Source organism: Nomascus leucogenys, chromosome 11, assembly GCF_006542625.1.
Source record: "Nomascus leucogenys isolate Asia chromosome 11, Asia_NLE_v1, whole genome shotgun sequence".
Classification (NCBI taxonomy): domain Eukaryota; kingdom Metazoa; phylum Chordata; class Mammalia; order Primates; family Hylobatidae; genus Nomascus; species Nomascus leucogenys.
In genome coordinates, this window is record NC_044391.1 from 48617745 (window position 1) to 48632262 (window position 14518).

At 44.8% G+C, this 14518-nt stretch overlaps 1 protein-coding gene across 3 annotated transcripts in view; it reads left to right on the forward strand.

Moving 5' to 3' along the window:
* The window catches only part of PPM1H (protein phosphatase, Mg2+/Mn2+ dependent 1H), a 305024-nt gene that overhangs the window by 224993 nt on the left and 65513 nt on the right, over positions 1–14518 (forward strand). For all 3 annotated transcript variants that reach the window (XR_004032267.1, XM_030822307.1, XM_003252730.4), the window contains exon 6: positions 2702–2820. Coding sequence is in view for 2 of the 3 variants with exons in the window: in XM_030822307.1 (XP_030678167.1) it covers positions 2702–2820 (119 nt within the window). In the remaining variant the exon portion in view is untranslated. The remainder of the gene's footprint in view (positions 1–2701; positions 2821–14518) is intronic.

Genomic DNA, 14518 nt, shown 5'->3' on the forward strand with positions numbered 1-14518 from the left:
AAATGCATTTTGACTTGCAATATTTTCAGGTTACGACGGGTTTATTGGGCTGTAACCCCACTGTAAGCAGAGGAGCATCTGTATACATATGTTTGTCTTCTATAAAGATCTCTGCATATATGACCCAGCACTCACAAGTTCATGCACACACACATATTGTTTGATGACCTGCTGTTTTACACTTAACGCAACTCTGTGTCATTGCATATTCTGTATAGCGTCATTGTAAGTGACACCATAGAATTCTTTTGTTTGGGTTTATGCTAGTTTATTTAATGAGTTATTCATTCAATGATTTCTTCTAGTTATTTAATGTTATAAATAATGTCAGAGACACCTTTGTGTCCATACCGTGTGTGGCTTTGTGTGTGTGAGTTCTTTTAACAAGGTTTACTGATTCAGACTTTGCATGGTCTAAGTACAAAGGATCACAGGCCTCTTATGGCCCCTTTACTATCTTTTGTAAAAATGTGTATGTAGGTTAAAGGCCCAACATATGGTTAGGATGAGGGTTATAACCATGATATTAAGCTCAGGCTCAAGATCTACCCAGTCTTGGGCGAATGACCTCAGGTTAGGTCTTAACCTCTCCAGGATGTAGTGTTCTCATTTGTAAATCGAGTCTACGACTCCTGCTTTGTAAAATTGTTGGGGAGTAAGATCAGATGTATCAACTACCTGGTATGGGGCTGGCACATGGTAACCCCTAAGCCCATGTTAGTCCAGCTTGGGTAGTGGATTGTATTCATGCTGATACAATCTGAAAGTTCTGAAAGATCATAAAGGGCTTATAACAGATGCTGCTGTCCATTGCCCACTTATGCCTTTGTTCCTTAGTTTTCATGGGTGGACCAAAATAAAAGGAATAAAATGGTATGTACCCAGTAGGCATGACTAGCTTCATGGGCCTGTGACTTGTGTGGTCGTGGAGGGTGCTGTGCTTAGTTTAATGCTCTGCTGTCCCTGTCTTGAAATTCTTAATTTTGAACACAGTCTGCCTGTTTCTGTTTTTCACTGGGCCCACAAATGATGTAGCCAGTGTTGTCCAGAAGATTGTTAAGAGGGTGAAATTAGAACTCTCAAAGCACTGAGTGTAGTACTCAGGATATAATAGGATTCAATAATTACTGAGTGACTATAATGATTTTTTGAAAGCAGAAACAACTAAGATAAGTATATTAATAGACATTACATTATGAAAACAGCAGTGTGAGATATATAATTAATCTCATTTACAGATAAACTGAGGCCCAAGAAATTAAATAACCTGCTAAAACCACATTGCTTATGAAAGCAGAGCTTGGATTCACACCCAAATTCTTCTCACCCAAAGCACCACTGTTGACCTGACCTATTAAGTGTTAGTTCCCTTCATTCCTTCCCAGGAGAACCTCTCTGTAAAACCTCATATTTAAGCTTCCTTGATACCCATCAGCACCCCAAGGGTTACTCCCAGCAGGATTTTCAGAGCCCCTCAAAGTGATCCAGAATTCCCACCAGACCTAGAAACTGTTGAGGCTACAGCAAACGGGAAGCACAGTTTTCCTGCTCACCCTCAGTCACCCTGTCTCATCTCATCTTGTCCTGTCCCCAAGCATGCCCAGAATTACTTGCTCAGAGTTCCATATCTGGGCAAATATGACCAGCCTGGTGACAACTTAGCTTGCTTCGTTTGGTTCCTGAAAAACTTAGCATCGGATGACTAACATCTAACTAATACCTCCAGACCTGCATGAGAATCAGTGGGAGATCTGCCGGCATTGGGTCCTAGCAAAGTAGCTGTAGGAGGTGCCTATGACCCATACGCTGAGGACCTGACCATCTGCCTGGTGGCAGGGATCCCTTGCTTTCCTACACTGCCAGGCTGTGATTTGCTCTGTCCACTCTTCCCTGACAGAAAAGAGAGAAGATTCGTTCCACCATGCTGCTCAGAAGCAGGTGGACAGCTTCGTGTGGGGAAGTTCTAGTGCAGGTCTGCTTGCGGCATGTGGCCTCTGAGTAGAGAAGTTAATACATGAGCATTGCATCTCTCGGATTGCTAGATTTGAATTTTGAATGTGACAATGAGACTGTTTCAAAGCAATTCCCTAAGTGGCTGTTTGCTCAAGACTCTTGTAGTGTGAACAGAGATTTGGGGGAGGGGGAGAAGCCATCTGCTCCAGAATAGTCTTCGAATGACATGATCAAATGACTGCAGAGCAAACTGGAGGGATTCCAACAGAAAGTTCCTGTCTGCTGCATCCAGCCCTAACCAGCACTCGAGCCATTGTGTTTATGTGGAAGCTCACACGCAGGTTTCAAAGGCAGGGCCGTGATAACCAGGCGTGTAAGTGAGATGAGTGTGGAAAAGACCACGTCAGGGAGCTTTCTCACCCCGTATCTCACCAATATACCTTTTGGAAAACTAAATAGCCAGTCTTTAGAGAGAAGCTCAGTCTTTTTTCCCGATGCCTTCAGCTATGCATTTGGTTACAATCAATGTATCAGATCAAATGAAAAAGTTACATTCCTTTGTAAATTCATTTTTACGTGCTCATCTTCTATTAATGTTTAAACTCTGAAATCTATTTACTTAAAATATGAGGCAATTTTCTTGTTTTTAAAATATGGCCTGTCTCAATTTGCAAAACATCGTTGATTCTTATTTTGTTTCTCTAAATACGTGTGTGTATGTGTTTTTCCTTTTTCTTTTTGCTATTAGGCATTCATGCAGCCTCACTTGCTGGGAAATGAGTTCACACATTTGGAGTTTCCAAGGAGAGTACAGAGAAAGGAGCTTGGAAAGAAGATGCTCTACAGGGACTTTAATATGACAGGCTGGTAAGAACATGCCTTCCTCCGCCTCGGCACCACACAGTGTGTGTGAAGGAAGCATCACCATCATAAACAGCCAAGTACACAGTTTGGATCAGGAAGCACAGCCAGAGACCAGGATTTGTGGTGAAAGACAAGAGGGTACACCTGCCTCTGCTATTTTTGCTTAGGACCAAATCACAAGCCTTGGTTTGCCCCTCTGCTTCTTCGAGGCCCTCCTTGGGGATGTTGGACCCCATGAAACTGACCTGATTTCTCACTTAACATGCAGCAAACATTTGAGGGCTTTAAAAACACATGAAGCTTTATGTGTTTAGGTCAGGGTTATTAAAGAGGTAGAATGGCCAAAGGTTTATTGAGCCAGACTGACTTGGGTTTGAATCCTGATCTGATTCTTCTAAATGAGCAAAGTTGGTTAAATTGCTTAACCTCTAGAGCCCATTTTTCCATGGATAAAGTGATAAAAAGATACATCCTTTGAAGGTTCATTATCAAGGCTAAAGTTAATGAGCTATTCTCATTAATATCACATTCAAATTGAAACAAGAACTCTTGTCAAGGGAGTTGTCGTATTCCGAAAACACAACTGTGTAAGCATCGAGACCATTTCTAGAATGGAGCAGTGGCTAACGTTGACTAAGAACTCATCTATTTCTTTTATCTGACTGATAGATAGGATGACAAGTACTTATACACTATAGAGTTAATGTAAGGATTAAATGAGAGCGCAGTGCCTGGCACTGTTGGGTGAAGATTTGCTCCTGTGCCCTGGGGTCCTAACAAGCGAGCTTCCTGCCAGTCTGGAGACCATATGAGAATGAGACAATGGACCCTTTCTTCTCCATATCTCCAAAAGAGTCAAAGAGGTAGATTAAGTAGATTTTCTTATCTCTTCCCCATTGACCAAAATAGCAATAGCAGATGCTCACAGCCCAAATTCCCATGGTGATGACTTGGCCAGGGATCTACTGCCAGGGTACATACTGTCTTCGGGGAACAAGTTGAGCTACCCAGAGAAGATAAGGGGCCAATCTAAGGGGCTTCTGGTTGTCCTTTGCCAACCAAGAGAAGTTTCTCACCTGTATCCACTCTTCTTCCTCTACAACAAGGTTAGCAAACTATGACCTAAGAGTCAAATTCTGCCTACCCCATCTACTTCTAGAAATAATTTTTAAAAATATAGCTACACCCATTTGTTTGTTTGATCTGTGACTGCCTTCACACTACAACAGGGCAATTAAGTAGTTGCATCAGAGACTGGTTCTCAAGCCTAAGAATTTACCCCTGCTCTAAAATATGAATGGATTTATCAGAGCTTTGCAGCTCTGAGTTCTGGAGTTTTGATGCCCCAGGGTCATCATACCAACCCTGACTGGGTTTTCTTGTGAACCCATTTTTATTTAGTTAGCAAAATCAGCACTTGTACAGGAAAAGTTTAAGGTGAGAGCTAGTGTAACTCAGCATGGAATTATGGGGTTTAGTCTGGGAACTGTAGAGTTTGGGAAGATGGAAGGTTAGGAACCCACATGGTTGTAAACACATAAAAAAAAGTAGATCTAAAAGCCAGCAAGGAATATGACCAAATAGAGGAGGAGAGACTATGGGAGACAGATGGGGCTGGTACTGAGGGAACGTGGTAGGGAACATGGGATGCCAGACAAATTTAGATTTACTGGGAGGCTATGGGGTGCTCTTATATATTCCTGAGAAAGAGAATTAAATGAAAGTGATGTTTTTGGAAGGCCATTCTAAGAGAAGTTGGAATGAGATTGACTAGGAGAGAAAGCAGATTCAGATACCCAGAGAAAAACTATCATAGCAACATTTATGTGAGGTCTCAAGGCCCAAATAGAGGGATAGAAGCAGAAAACACAGAAGGAATGAAAATGAATAAGAGACTAAATGATTTAGGCCAAGGGATAAAGGTAAGAGGTTAAGTCATTGACAGCACCAGTTGCCTATTTAAATATGTCTCTTCAACAAGTCTGTAGGCTCCTTGAGGGGGACACCAGTGCCTAGTCCTGTGCCTGACACATGGTAAACAGGCAGCAATTATGTATTGGCTGAAAGGAAGAAAGGAGGTATAATTGACAGAAGTGGGGAGATCAATGTTGCAGACAGTTGATGTGCACTTTTAAAACAGATTGAGCTTGAGGCAAGGCTGTACCTATGTTCTTTCTATGCCAGAAAGGCAAATTAGATTTAAAGTAGTCAAAACAAATGATAAATAGCTGCCTAGGATTTTGTAATAAGGAAAAGCATCTTTGTTGCAGATGCTTAGTATTGATTCAAAGGGGGAGAAGAACAGCTCATTGTTACTAACTTTGAAAAGCACTCCTAATGAGATAATAGGCATCATCACTTTAATGGGCAAGATGCTTTCAAAGGCTGTAAAGGTTCCACTCAAACCTCTCTTTGAAAGTAGAATGTGTGATGAGGTTAGTTTTTTTATGTTTCTTTCTCCAAACCCTGGAAGCTCTGCTTTTTGTGTTTTGTTTGTTTTTTGTTTTTTGTTTTTGTTTTTAGTGGCTTGTACATTTTAATATTTAGCAAATGGCTAAAGATTGTCCTGGTTTTGTAATTTAAAAAAAAATGTAGCTAAGTTCAGGGACTAGATTATATCCAACTTTATATGCACACAGTTACTTTCTTTCACTCTTGTGTGCACACTTGCTCTTGTTCTCTTTCTCATTTTCTCTCTCTCTCTCTCTCTCTGTCTGCATTAGCATGGTCCTAAGCAGATAAAGAGTCCACAAATGGGCTATTTTTAATTGTATGGAACTTCACAGAAGGTACTGAATAATGAAGGAGCCACAACTGAGAATGGCTTTAGTCAGATGTGATTTGCTGATTTGTTTTCAGCCTAATTCCCCAAATGGCTGTTGGCTCACAACCTTGGCTACAAGCAGATTTATGTGCATCTTTGGGCATTTCCTACCTGTTCCGACTTTTGATTTGAAAATAGGACTTCAGTTGAAGAAAAGCCCTTTATGTCTTTGTCAGAAGAACCTAAGAAATTGAAAACCAGTTTAGGCCAAGCACAGTGGCTCATACCTATAATCCCAGCATTTGGGGAGGCACAGGTGGTAGGATCAGTTGAGTCCAGGAATTCGAGGGTGCAGTGAGCCAGAATCACGCCACTACACTCCAGCCTGGGCAACAGAGCAAGACCTCATCTCTAAATAAATAAATGAATCAGTAAATCAATCATCCATTCAATTTAGACTACTGCCTACGTAAAGCACTCCCCCCAACTTCAATGAATTCCTTTTTAAAATGTTTTTACCCTCTAGCAGAAAGCCTTAGATCTAGCAGTTATTTTTTAGGACTTAAAGATGGGAGGCTGGGCACGGTGGCTGATGCCTATAATCCTAGCACTTTGAGAGGCCGAGATGGAAGGATCACTTAAGCCCCAGGAGTTCAAGACCAGCCTGGGCAACATAAGGAGACCCCATCTCTATAACAAATTTTTTTTTAATTAGGCAGGCATGGTGGCATATGCCTATGGTCTCAGCTCCTCAGGAGGCTGGGGTGGAAGGATTGCTTGGGCCTGGGAGGTTGAGACTGCAGCGAGCCATGGTTGTGCCACTGCACTCTAGCCTGGAATCCGTTTTTCTGAAACCTTCTAACAAGTAAAAGGTCCACCTACTGCAAAGCTGTTTAATCCTTGTAGTAAATGCCTAGTTGGGGAATTTTTTTTCTCCCTCATCTCCCACTAATCATCATGGTAATGGGGCTGACAATTACTGGAAGAGCTAAGGGCCAGACACTGTGATGAGAGCTTTACTTAATTCCTCATACCTAACTCTTAAAACAGTCCTATGAACTAGGTACATTTTACAGATGAGGAAACGGAGGCACAGAGCTAAGTTGCTCAAGGTTACGTAACTCGTAAGAGGAAAAAATGGGATATGAATCCAGGCAGCGTAACTTCAGAGTGTGTGGTGCTTACTAAGGTGCTAAACTGCCAAATGTGGAATGACTCCCCCTTATTCCCATTTTGCAGGTGAGCAAATTGAGACCTAGAGGTATTAGGCGGTTTGCTCAGCTTCCCCTGAGGCAAATGTGTCAGAATAAGGACTAGAATCCAGGTTTCTGACTCTTTGTTGGGGTTCTTTCTAATATAGTGTTCCAGTCAGCTTTTCTTTAGGATAATTCGACATGATCATTCAGTTTCGAGCTTCGGTGTACATTTAAGCAGGAGCCCTCTATCCACCAGGACTGGTGTCTTGACGATCCTATAGGGTCAAGAGGATGGAATGAAGATTTTAGGAGCTGCTGAGGCCGTCTCTTTTCTAGTCCCCAGTCTGACCCTGTAGACCATTGCTCAAGTTAAACTGATGCTTCACACTTCTCACTAAGAGCTTGTGTCATTTGGGGGTGGGGGTTCTGGGGAAGATCCCAAAAGAACCAGTTCTTAGAAAAATTGCCTGCTCTCATTAGAGGAGCACCACGCCGGCACTCGGTGGTGTGTCTGCTGCAGGAGGAAGTGTGGGAGAGGATGTCAGTTCTGGGAAGCCTGGTCTCATAATTAAGGATGAGTCTGTTGCCTCTTTATGGGGATCCTTTTTTTCCCACCCTTGTGCTTTCTCGGAGACTGTGGAGCAGCTTGGCAGGCCCAAATTGTTTTGAGGACAAAAGGTTATTGTCACCAGGACCTTCATAATGCAGTTGGCCTCTTCCCTGGCTCCCCCACCTCCCCTTCCCCCTCTCCTCAGATAGTTTGCACAGTGGCTCTATTTACAAAGCCGCTCTCTTCGCAGTGCCCCCAGCGCTGAGTTCATTCCTGATGGAGTCTTCCCTTGCTCTCCCTATCACCCCCTTGGCTCTCACCTCCTGTGCATGGTGTCATTGGTCCCGGTGCCAGAATCCCCAAGCTGGGGCCCATCCTCCCCATCCCTTTGTGTTGAGCTGCTGTTGCAGGATGCACACTGTAGCTGGCATTGTGTTGCCTTGAGAGCCGTGTATCCCGACCCGCAGCCCTCTGAGATGTCTCAGGCCATAATTTACTGGCAAGTGTCTATGTTACCGAGTTGAAACAGCAGTTTCTCACAGCTGGCTTTGTGGCACCAAGTCTCTGCTCCTGTGACCGCTGGCTATTTCGCTTTCTCAAGTAGGATCAGCGTACTTCGTGCCATGTCAGCCGCATGGGGTGGCAAGCAAGCCAGGGACCCAGAAGGACATGTGTGTGGGAGGGGGCTGAAACTTCACCCCTGGCGCCAGGCCAGATTCTCCAGCAGCTGTTCCTGGGCTGATGGGATTTGTAGAGAGAGCAAGGGCCAAAGAAGAAAAGTCCATCTTGTGAATGCTAGATTGCTTCCAGATGGTTCTGGTCATGAGCAAAGTATACCAGAATTCTTCCTTTAAGCAAAGCCTTTCTAACGTTATGATGGTCTCATTTCAGGGGCAGGCTGGACTGGTAACTTGACATCACATGCTTGACTTGGTAAAGAGAGTCCTGATTTGGCGATAGGCACCTTGTGTACTTTGTTCTGCCAAGCTTCTGGGGCCTTGGGCAAATCCTGGCCTAAGTCTCTTGTATATACTTCCTCTGACCATTGCTGCCAACCTCTAAGTGTGGTGGCAGCAGGGGTGGGCTTTGCTCTGCTTTTAGAGCTGCCGAAAAAGACAGATCCCATTAGAAAGATTCCAGAGATGGCAATGTTTTATTTTGCCCCTTAGAGCCCCTAACTTTTTATAATTCTAACTTGATGATACATCACGATAATATTCCCTCCTCCGTTTCCCTTAAAACTATGAGCAAATAGGGGATTTTCCACTGGGAGCAGAGTGGAGTTAGCCCATTTTCTCCTTTCAGCACTTTCTACTTTTATTGAGGCAAAGAGAAATTTCCATTCTCTGTGCGCTCGAGCACAGTAGCCACTAGCCACATGTGGCCATTTAAATTAGTTAAAATTACGTGAAGTTAAAAATGTATTTCCCGAGTTGCCCTAGCCACATCTCAGCTGCTCAGTAGCCACATGTGGCTAGTGGCTGCCGAATTGGACCATGCAGCTATAGAACGTCTCCATCATCACAGAAAGTTCTATGCAGTGGTGCTGGGGTCTACGTAGTAGAAGAGCGTGGGTGTAGTTGGGAATGGGGTGGTGCAAGGAGCTCTCTGTAACTCAACATCCCAACAGCAAAGAGTTTTTTGTTTTGGTTTGGTTTTTTTGTTTTTTTTTAAAGACAGGGTCTCACTCTGTCACTCAGGCTGGAAGGCGGTCGCATTACCATGGCTCACTGCAGCCTCGACCTCCTGGGCTCAAGTGATCTCCCACCTCAGCCTCTTGAGTAGCTGGTACTACAGGTGTGTGACACCACACCCTGCTAATTTTTGCGCATTTTATAGAGACAGGGTTTTGCCATGTTGCCTAGACTTGTCTCAAAATCCTGGGCTCAAGCAGTCCTCCTGCCTCAGCCTCCCAAAGCGCTGGGATTACAGGAATGAGCCACCAAACCTGGCAGCAAAGAGTTTTTTCAAAAGGTGGGATGGGTACTGATAACTGTGGACAGGGAATGGTGTAGCCACACCGGCCTCTGGTGCCTCTGCTGCCGGACTCTGAGTCAGCAGATGGGTGGGCTTCACACCCCTTTCCTGATCCTCAGAGGCATCAGTCATTGTGCTTAGGAACAACTCACCTTATAGCCAGTAGTCACTTTTGGGCCACCAAGAAGCTGCATCCAGCTGGCCAGACTAAAGGGAGACCCATTTCATCAGCTGTAGTCAGTAGCGCACCTGCCCTCCTCAGGCAGCCCAGCAGCCTTCTTTCAGCTCTCTCTGCTGTCTCCTGGATGAGGACCAGCTGTTGGCACTCTTGTCCCTCTTGCTTTTCCTTTGATTTCTTGGGGAGTAATTCAGGCCCTGAGAATATGATTTAAAAGCAGCTTGGCTTCCAACCCTTTCCACTGTGTTTGGGGTGACCTTTATTCTCCATTTATAGCCTGGAGCTTGGCTCGGGGAGGAGAGGCACAGCCCCACAGCATCAGGCTTCTCACCAACAATCCAAACGCTTTCTGGAGAGAGAAACTCACTGGAGATAGTTCCACACATGGTCTGGAGCTGCCAGGTTGGGTTTTACAAATATAGATACAGCTTCTATCTTATTCTTTATTGCTCTCTTCAATGCCCTCTGACAGTGCATTCAAGCAGGCTGACAAGGAAGTGGATGAGCAGATTGAGAAACGCCACAGAATGCTTTATGAAGCCAATTCCAGAGCTGCACCCGCATTTAATATAAATTGATTTATTGAATCAAGCACAGAAGCCCTGTTACAGAAACCCCAGGCTTTATCCTCTTGAGGACCACCTAATAAAGCAGCCCCAACTGACACTCCTCATTAGCTTTTCCACAGATCCCGAGGCGGTTTTTAAAGGGACAGTGTCCCTCTTTTGGGCCCGAATTTATATGTTGGCCATGCCTGTGGGTCTAATTAGCTCAGCGTTATTAGCCTTCCTTGGAAAGCCTGCGTTTTCGAACAGCTTGACTCTTGAGTTTTACAGAGTAATTGAAAAATTCAAACTCAGTACTTTTCCCTCTTTCTGCTTTTAATCACTCTTAACCCAGTCTTCGGAAATTTACCTGCAGATGTCTCTGGCATTTTGGGGACACAGAAGGATCTCTCAGTCCCACCCCAGTGTAAATCCTGATGTTGCTGTCATGCCACAGACCTACCTCATGGGGAGGCTTTTTAGACTCACCAGAGAAATATCACATTTTAATTTTATAATTACTTCACAAGAAAGCAGGCCTTTCCCTAGTGAAACCTGGTATTCATTTCCTCTCAGCAACTTGTATTTTCATAGTTTAATGATTACGGGCCACCTTGGCAGCAGTCTGATTGCTGAAAGCACTCTGAAAATCTGACATTGGAGAGAAAGGGGCAGGGGGGATCATTTCAGAGAATTTTAACCCCAAACCTCAACAGATTATCCAGGATGGGGATTGGCTGGGCCAGGGATTAGGCACCTGAAAAGTCCCTGTGTTCCAAATTCCAGTGGGGCTGGAGTCCAAGTCAGAATGGGTCAGCCTCACATGGGGAGGGGCCTCTCCCGGGGCTTCCAGAGATGAGATGATGAATGGTTATTTGCTATATGCATGTTCTGCATCTTTTCAAGATTTGCAGCTCTAGCTGCAGGAGCAGCAGGGAAGAAAGCGGGCCCTGCTGTGTGCAGCACATCTCTTGACAGTGATGAATGACTCCCTGCTCCCTGTCCTCCTGCGCAGGAGGCCAGTGGAAGCTATGGGGTCTTTACGAATGGTTGCAAGCCAAGACAGACAGGCTTTGTCAGACCACAGGGAGGAGAAAGAAAAGAGATGCCCCACCAGCTCGCTCCCCATTGATCGTCACTCACCCTGCACACGCATGCACGCATGAATGCACTCACACACGTCTCTCTGCTTCAATGAGTAAAAGTTTATTGTCCTAAAGTGGCTGAACTATTTCCAAGCCTTTCTTCCCCCCTCAGACCCTTCAAACACTCACAGCATTTATCTCTATTATCCACATACACTTAAGCTGAGTGTGTGTACTGCGCTTCCCCTGTGACTGGTGTTTGGGGTTGTACAGTATGTATGTGATGAGAACATAGCTGCAAGTCATCTGGGGAAGTTTGGGGATGTCAAGTGCTTACAAAAATCTCTCTTAAAGTAGTGTCCTTTTAACCAAGAAGGCCCTGTAGGCACTTCTCGTATATTTGACAGACTTGTATTGTACACCTACTACACAGTAGATGTTGAGTAGCAGTTAACAGCAAGGATGCTGGAGCCAGACTGCCTAGCTGGGCCAATCCCCACCTCAGATCATTTTACCACTGTCAGCCTTGGTTTCCCCATTTGTAAAATGAAGCTAATAATGGTACTTGAGGCCAGGTGTAGTGGCTCATGCCTGTAATCGCAACACTTTGGGAGGCTGAGGCAGGTGGATCCTTTGAGGCCGTGAGTTCAAGACCAGCCTGGGCAACATGGGGAGACCCTGTTTCTACAAAAAATAGAAAAATTTTCTGGGTGTGTTGGCACGTGCCTATAGTCCCAGCTGTGGGGGGCTGAGGTGGGCAGATCACTTGAGCCCAGGAAGTCAAGGCTGCAATGAGCTGTGATGATACCACTGCACTCCAGCCTGGGCAAAAGAACAAGATCCTATCTCAAACAAACAAAACAGTACTTGATAATAGTTGGGATATCATGGGTTAGTAAGGTTGAATGCGTTGAACAAAGCCTGGCATATAATAGTGCATGATAAATTTCTGATACTATAATCATTAGCTATTATGGAGAGTGAAAGGGTCAGCAAGAGCTGCTGCTGGCCTCAGGAGGTCTACAATCTATTGCTGAAATGCTGCCTCTGCAAGGTAATGAGAAGCTAGAACAAAAAGACAAAGGAAGGCAGTTTGGAGAAGAAACTAAAGTCAGATCAGGTCTGCTGGCTGCCTCTGCCTAGCAGGTCTGTCCTGCAGCATGGCAGATGAAGATGAGTTTGACACAGAAAAGGTAGAGCTCTTGTCTGTCAGAAGAGGCATCGTCAGTACAGCCAGGAAGCCCGTTGTCAGCCCCTCTGTCCTAGGCACTATTTGATAGGATGTTTTTTGGTTTGGGGACTTTTTTTTTTTTTTTTTAAATAAAAAAGAGACAGTCTCACTCCACTCTGTCGCCCAGGCTGGAGTGCAGTGGTGTGATCTCGGCCCACTGCAACCTCCGCCTCCCAGGTTCAAGCGATTTTCATGCCTCAGCCTCCTGAGTAGCTGGGATTAAAGGCATGCACCAATGTGCTGGGCTAATTTTTGTATTTTTAGTAGAGACAAGGTTTCACCATGTTGGCCTGGCTGGTCTGGAACTCCTGAGCTCAAGTAATCTGCCCACCTCGGCCTCCCAAAGTGCTGGGATTACAGGTGTGAGCCACACTGCACTCAGCTGATGCTGGACCTTTTAATGTACTCCTGTAGTCTTCCAAACCATACCCAAGAAGGTGGAAGGGTCAAGGCCATCAGTGGTTAAAGCATGTCCTTGCATAGGAAGGATTTCATCATATAGGACTATGTTAGCTTTAAAGAGATTGCCACGTGGCCCAAGACTGGCTTTCTGGAATTTTTTTTTCTTTTTTTTTTTGAGACGGAGTTTCACTCTTGTTGCCCAGGCTGGAGTGCAATGGCGTGATCTCGGCTCACTGCAACCTCCGCTTCCCGGGTTCAAGTGATTCTCCTGCCTCGGCCTCCCGAGTAGCTGGGATTACAGGCATGTGCCACCACGCCCAGCTAATTTTGTATTTTTAGTAGAGATGGGATTTCTCCATGTTGGTCAGGCTGGTTGTGCACTCCCGACCTTAGGTGATCCGCCCGCCTCAGCCTCCCAAAGTGCTAGGATTACAGTTGTGAGCCACCATGCCCGGCCTTTCTGGAAATTTATTGAACAATGTCATTTCACCTTTAAACCTATTCTTCAAGTTTCAGCAGTGGGGGAAGTAGATCTGTTGGGACATATGTATAAATAACTAAAGCAAGACAAAAGATAAGAGTTATACAAAAAGGTGTGAAGAAAATGCCTGTGGCTGTGGTGGAGGGAGTAGTTGTTTTGAGAGGAGAGATTGGGATTGGGGAGGACTTCATGGAGAAGATTGTTTGAACCAAAGATCTGGATTATGAGAGGGGTTTCAGGAAGGTTGGAGAGAAGGACATTCGGAGCAAAGGGCGCTGTGCTAGCAGAAGCCCAGAGGGGTGAAAATGTGATGTGTGTTTTGGGAATTTGGAAGCCAGAGATAATATTCAAAATATTTGGACAATCAAAATGGACAAGTAGGTCCCAGCTGGGCTGCAGCAGGGTCCTAGAAGCTTCCCTGCTGTGCCAGGCATTAACTCTTTATTTACTGTTACCTCTTGCGGATTCTAGGGGAGAGTCCAGAGCAGCAGATGGGGGCATTCATGGAGAGTGAGACAGCCATTGTTTGCTGACTAGCATGGAGTGTTTCAATGTTTTAGTCCTTCGTGTGCAGTTATGTTGGTGTGTATCAGCTAGATAACAGTCCTGGGAGGCTCACATAAGTGACATGTTGGAGGGAGCGAGAGAGTGTAGAGCAGTGGTGGGCAGTGAAGCAAACCGTGAAACTAGCTAATTACATTGGAGTCAGCTCATGGGGAACTTTGAATGCCAGGCTAAGGATGCCAATAATGAACAGAATTTTATTTTCCCACCCTTAAGACCTCCACACCTTAAGGGTGGAATATGAAGTATGAAAATTACACACAAGGCAGAAATGTAGAGCTGACAATATGTATATCCAGGACATATAGGGGACTACTAGGAGAAGAGGGAGGGGGCGTGAGCTGAAAAACTACCTATAGGGTACTATGCTGACACTTGGGTGATGGGACCATCTGTATCTCAAACCTTAGCATCACACAATATACCAGTGTAACAAACCTGCACATGTACCTCCTGAATCCAAAATAAATAATAAATGAATAAAAATACAATTTTTGTCAGTGACTTAGAAGATGATTTCAGGAAAAAGAAAAGGGCCTATGGGCCAATTCTCAGCCTATTTTTAGGCTCCCATTTCTAAGGAAATTCCAGAGAAGTAGGTACACTACCACTCCTGAAATTTCCCAGGTACTCACAAGCCCACCAAGGAAACATTTTCCTGTGTCCAGCCAACACTCTTCCAGTTATAATTAGTTCACTCTTACCAGAGCTTGATAAATTTTCTGCTT